The sequence below is a fragment of the Coptis chinensis genome, chromosome 2 (assembly GCF_015680905.1).
Source record: "Coptis chinensis isolate HL-2020 chromosome 2, ASM1568090v1, whole genome shotgun sequence".
Taxonomy (NCBI): Eukaryota; Viridiplantae; Streptophyta; class Magnoliopsida; order Ranunculales; family Ranunculaceae; genus Coptis; species Coptis chinensis.
In genome coordinates this window covers 112,803,632-112,809,631 of record NC_141457.1, presented here as the reverse complement: position 1 = coordinate 112,809,631, position 6,000 = coordinate 112,803,632, and the positions used below count along the sequence as shown (strand labels likewise).

General features: G+C 36.7%; 1 protein-coding gene across 2 annotated transcripts; it reads right to left on the bottom strand.

Annotated features, from left to right (window-relative positions):
• Positions 1-513: 513 nt before the first annotated feature.
• On the bottom strand, positions 514-5,516 carry LOC147520826 (protein SYM1-like). 2 transcript variants are annotated; one of them, XM_086592326.1, is made up of 4 exons: positions 4,969-5,431; positions 4,167-4,395; positions 2,590-2,714; positions 514-1,288 (listed from the first exon to the last, which is right to left on the bottom strand). In XM_086592326.1, exons 1-4 carry the CDS (start codon positions 5,329-5,331, stop codon positions 1,268-1,270), a joined length of 738 nt encoding a protein of 245 aa, XP_086448452.1. In that variant the 5' UTR covers positions 5,332-5,431; the 3' UTR covers positions 514-1,267. The 2 variants fall into 2 exon arrangements, with proteins under 2 accessions (XP_086448452.1, XP_086448451.1); XM_086592325.1 differs by lacking the exon at positions 514-1,288 and adding an exon at positions 1,356-1,885 and having other exon boundaries at positions 4,969-5,516.
• Positions 5,517-6,000: the final 484 nt, after the last annotated feature.

Genomic DNA, 6,000 nt, shown 5'->3' with positions numbered 1-6,000 from the left:
CACACCGTTTGGACTAAGTCTCCGGCGATATGGTCACACGAATTTGAACTTTGGTTCAAAACGATGTGACTATGTCGTTTGAGATTTGAACTTTTAAAAAATTCAAAAGTTACGTGTTTTGGGCTCTTGACCGGTCTTGGTGTGTCCCAAGTCGTTTGGAGTCGTTTAAGTCTCAAACGACTCAAGCGGTGTGATTTGGATTAAATCATTTGGGACTAAATTCAAACGACCTGGCCGTTTAAGTTTGGGATTAAGTTTCCCAAAACAATTTGACCAAATAAAGCATTGGGACTTAAATAAAAAAAAATTTTTAAACCGGATTCGTTTAAGTTTGGGGTTTGAATTCATTTTTGAGGGATTAATAGCATATTTGTAATAATTATTTTTTTTTTTATTTTTTGAAACCAATAGCATACTTGTAATAATTTTTTTTTTTTTTGGGAGTCCCCCAATATAAATTGGGGTCCGGCACTAATAGGACCCTTAATCAATTCGGCACCTGCACTACTAATATCGCATTCGTGTGATGTTGTATTCCATGAAATAACTAGTATGTACAATATACTTAGAGTCCGGATCCAGAGAGGGTTGCCGCACAAGGTAATTTGTGTGGGGCAGCACCCAATCTCGTTGAATTCTCTTTGGGATTCAGATCTATAACGTGAGGATTAACTCCCTTTGATATCATGTTACCACAAAAATAGTTGTACTTTCGAATACATGCAAACCTGTAACCATGCTGGTCCTTTGCCTATTGAAGAAATTCCTGGGCTAATGATTTCAAATCAAGATTCCCACACGGTCACACGGGCTAGTAGCGGACTAGTGGCTACTACATGCATATATGTTTTACAGGCTCAACAGCGTTACCCTAGATCTAGTTCTGGCATGTTGCACTAATTACTGATTTACTGGCACAAGCAGCTCTTAAGCATCAACTCTCAAACCAACAGCTTCCATCATCGATTCTGAACTGTAATCTGACTGAACTTGTAGAAAGGGCATTAACACCTCTTTCTTCTACTATTATTACCATGGCCAGGATCTAATTATCCAGACCATTATTTCAACCCTTGCGAACCAAGTTTCTAAGAGAGCACATTATAGATTGTCCAAAAGTCAGGCGTAATCCTTCAATGAGATAACATGTGACATTATCTACACGACAGCTTGAGTGATCACCAGTGTGTCTTTGTTAGGTAGCACATCCTCTCAAGGTCCACCTACAGCATCAAGGTGAAGCTCTGCTTGCCTGCTGCCTGTCCCTTTACGAGTCATCACTCTCTTCCTATTCAAAACTCACGTGGTTCCAAAACAAAAGAGGGTCAGCCATTACACAAAAGGTCTTGTCACTATACTTGCAAGGAACTAACTCATAGCCAACCACTAAACGTCTTTACAGGGTAGAAAGAATGGAAACTCTTACAAGGTCTTTGATCCTCAAAAGGAAGCATATAATTAACATTTTCTGTTATTTTTTCTTTTATTTTTGGGTCGCAACAAAACAAAATAATGTATCTAAATGTGTAAGACAGTTGTTATTTTTCATTGCTACGGAAACTGAACTTGATTTTCAGAGATAATCAACATAAATGATCGTTCCTGCCTGCATCCAGTATCCTGACTTCTTCCAATTGCTGGAATGGTTGAACAGATAATTCCAGACATGTGCCTAGAAGAGATAGCAATCAAATCTATCTCAATCACAGCCCAATCGATGCCTTTTGTTGGTGGAGTCATGGAGTCAGCAGCAGATCATATAAGACCATCACATAGGGAGACCAAATCAATCGATAGCGATTTTCCCTCGGTCAACTTTCTTTAAGCTTGCCATGTATGTTATGTATATTGTCCACAAATATGCAAATGAGTTGCTAATCAATGGCTGTAAGAGAAGGAATTAAGCAAATAGATAAACAAGAGATACATAAATGGAATGAACAGTAAGCATCAATATTTTAGGAGGATAAGTGATTAACTAATTCAGATATAAGGATTGGTAAGCCATTGTAATCTGTAATCCTCATTATGAAGACACGTAAGAGTGAATGGTGTGTGCAATATTACATTTTTTGGCCTTTAACGGTGCATGTATCAAGATTAAATGTATCAAGTATACAGGATAGCACTGTATATTTCCTTCACTGAGGGAAAAAAATTATGAGAAGTTCGCAGTTGGGGGGGAAGGCAGTGTAAGACCAAAATTGTGACTTTTGATCATGGAGATTCTGGACATACTCATTAGAGAAGGGACATGAACCAAGGATAATTACTAAACCATTCGAGAAGCCGCAGAGGCAGTATAAGAGACTTTGCTCGTGGAGGAAACATATAGTGAGCAGTCTAACAACAGTCAAAGGTAAAATAGTCAAGAACATATGACACTACCGATTGGCCCAGGATATTTCCTTCAAAATTGTGGTGGATCCATCTACCCATCAACATGCACTATAACGTCAAGAAAATAAATAACAGAATGATGTTGTGGTGCATCCATCTACTCAACACTAAGCATGCAAAAACAAACACAGTATTGCGCCATCCTTCTGTTGCTATAAGTAACATGGAGAGAAAAGAGTGGACAGTTACCTGTAGAGGGACCGGGATGAATTTGAATGTGATGAAATCACACACTGGCCAATAAAGAAGGCCATTTTTCAGAGTGGGGAGCAAGTCTCTTCTCAATCTGGCAACAATCTCTATACCATTTTCACCTGTGTTGTCAAACGTGGTAAGTAAGCCTCAACCAAGATTTAATGTATTAAGGAAATGTGTCTTCCAATGAAACCATCTAACGTTTTACATTTCAACTGTGCAAGTGTAGGTGCTATTAATGGAGATCATATCAAACAGAGCAAGAGAAATACAAATTAGTTGAGTTTCATGTAGATACTAAAGTAAATGGCTAACTCATGCACTACTCATGCAAACTGCCAATTCACATGTAAGAGAAGTTTAAATACTTACTTATTATTCCATATTTTTATTTGTTCATAGTAACTGCAATATCACCTACAGTTAAATTTTAAGATTATAAAATTGACCAGCACCGTCTTTGTGGTTCACGTATGCGTTTCAGATACTGATACTCAAAAGGGATAAAACACCAGAAATAAGCATTTTGCCATTTTGTAGTAAACCTCCTATTCTCTGTTTACAAGGAAATTCTACCTCAGTGTCTACAAAATTGTCGTCTTTATATCAGCATCTATTCTTGCATCAGGGACAAATGCCAAACCTAAGAAGCAAGATTTTAGGGTTACCAATACATATCCAAAAAATGGTATTGACCAATAGTAAGAGACCACGAGCCTAACCAAAGGGGACATTATTAGCAAAGAGTAACTAGCGCTTATGCTCTTAATACAAAGACCACAGATGACATGCCATATGATCACAGGCTGATAGTCCGAATCCCATAGAAGTCTAGGATCCTTTCAAGTTGAAATTATTTTAGATTAGGGCACAGGTAGATTGACTGGCACTTTCTTTACTTCTATGTTTTCTTCAGTTGTCCACTTGTCCAACAAAGAAGTGAAATCTAAAGCAACAACTTAAAAAGTGAGCAGTCCTAAAGAGAATTTTAAAACTCGTCGCCCATCATTGTTGCCTATTATCGTCCTTTTCATCTTCGTCTACCCTCTCATAGTTATTAGCTCATAAACTCCAGTTACTAAGTATGAGGACACTCCAACTGCACAACACCACAACAGCTCGAACCCCTTGCTCAATTTATGTAACAAACCTTTAGCATACCCATCCAAATCATTGAAGGATGGGACTGGCTAATATGGTTTCTTTTGGCGTTTGCCACCTGCTTTACTAGTACAACCACCTTGCGAGACCTTACTTAAGTTTCATACAAGAGCCATTTTTAAGTAACAAGGAAAATAACTCAAAATCATTACAAGACAAAGGCTCGGTAACTTAAAATCATTTTAAGTTCTACCAAAACTCTTCTTACATAAATTTTCTACTCCTTTCTATTCTACTCCAAATTTCAAGCATGATGCCCACTACAATCAATCATATATACAAAATAAAAAATGATTCCACATTCAGATAACTGCAAAGCAACCAAAAAATTTTTTCTAATCATGCATGGCACATGCTGAGATTAAAATATGAGTCATTGTCTTAAAATTTTCATCAGCAGAGTCATATACCTTGGAGTCCTGCGTTTGAGGAGAAGAAAACAGCAGTCATAATTGGCCCGTAGAGAGCCTGTCCCACAAAAATCTTCTTCAAAGTAGTTAGTACATCCCGCTTTGGCAGGACTTTTGACATGGAATTAAACCAGATATGCATTGATGGTCCAGCAATTAGCAGGCCATATCCAGTCATACGAAGGGTCCTATATAAATCATATGATTCTGAAGATGTCGCTGTAAGTCTCTGATGAAAAAAAAAAAAAAAGAAAAAGCAATTAAAAATGGTGTCAAATGGAGTTGAAATCATTCATTAAATAACTAATCATATGTACAACTTGCGGTCACGGTACAAGTAGCATCACATACATGAAGAGATTAAGTAATTTGCAATAAGTTGAAACAGAAAATTTGTGTTCATTTTTTTTTCCCAACAATAAACAATACAAGATGACAAATGCAATCATTCTAAGACAATAAAGGAGAAAAAGAAATAGAGACTAGTTTATTCGCCTTACCGGGCTTCACTGGGCAGAACTGAAATCATAATCTACTTTCCTCTTAACTCTTAATGAAATTATTTCAAATATTCTAGACCCACTAAACTTAAATTGGTTAAAGACGCTTGATACATTTCACCAAGCTTGTAGTGGTCTCCATTGTCAAAGTAAATTTTTTTTCATTCATGCATTACAAAATTCTTCAATTTGTTTGAGATTCAAGTTCTCTGGTCATTGTAAGCATGAAAGTTTAACCATCACCTAACTCACTACCAACCTAACTACATTGGAAGATAAAAAGATGGGTTCTTTATTTTTACCTGAGAAGTAAAATCAGCAGCAGTGTAAATACTAGCAGAAGTAACACTTTTGGTCAAAACAGGGTGAGACTTTATCATACCCAAGTACCACCCTACAAACCCATTCTCTACAAACCAAGACAACACCGACGACGACGTAGAAGAAGCAGAAGAAGAAGAAGAGTATAAAGAAGGCGTGGAAATTGCTGTATCCTTAAACTTCCTAAACAGCAAAGGAAACTTAGAATAAAAACTTCTCGTATATTGCTGTTTACACAAAACTATTGATGAAGTTTCGTTAAACACATTTAAGTAATCATAAATTGAACTTGTCTTAAACAACGCTCTTTTCGTTCTTCCGCTTTTAACTAGCCCGCCGCTCATTTTTCTTCTCCCAGTTTTGTGTATAAACCCTGAAAGAAAAGAAAGAGAGAAGAAAAGAAGCGTGTTTTTTCTGCTGAATTGAACTTGTTGATTGTTTTTATGGTTTTTGAGCGGGCCAATAAAAGTCCAAGGGTTTAGGTGTGTCAGTAGGTTCATGACACGTTTGTTATGTCGACACGTGGGTGTATCTATGGTGACTTGTGATCTATGGTGGGGTTTGGTTGATTGGTATATATGTGAGTCACTCCGACCGACTAACGTCGGTCAATCACGTGTTTCAGGTGTACCGTCATTTTCGTTTGTGGCTTTCTGCTTGGCCCATCTAAATCAACTTGTTTAACTGTTTCAAGCCCGTTCAACGGAATGAATAGAATTGCTCAGGTTTCATCAAGTTGTATTGTAGACAGTTACTAGATTTTGGATCCGGTTATACGCCCGGAATCTATTAAATATTCTGTGTGTGAGAATGTCCAATGTAAAGATTTTAGAATCGAAGATAATATCAAATTCAAATTATTGAATAAATTCAAAATATAATAGAATTTTCAAACGAAATTATCTTAAAAAACATTTAATAGTTTATAATAAACACTTAATTGATAAATCACTAAAACAGATTGATTGTTTCCATATTTGTAAAAGATTTTTTAACGTGTCCTATGAATAGGT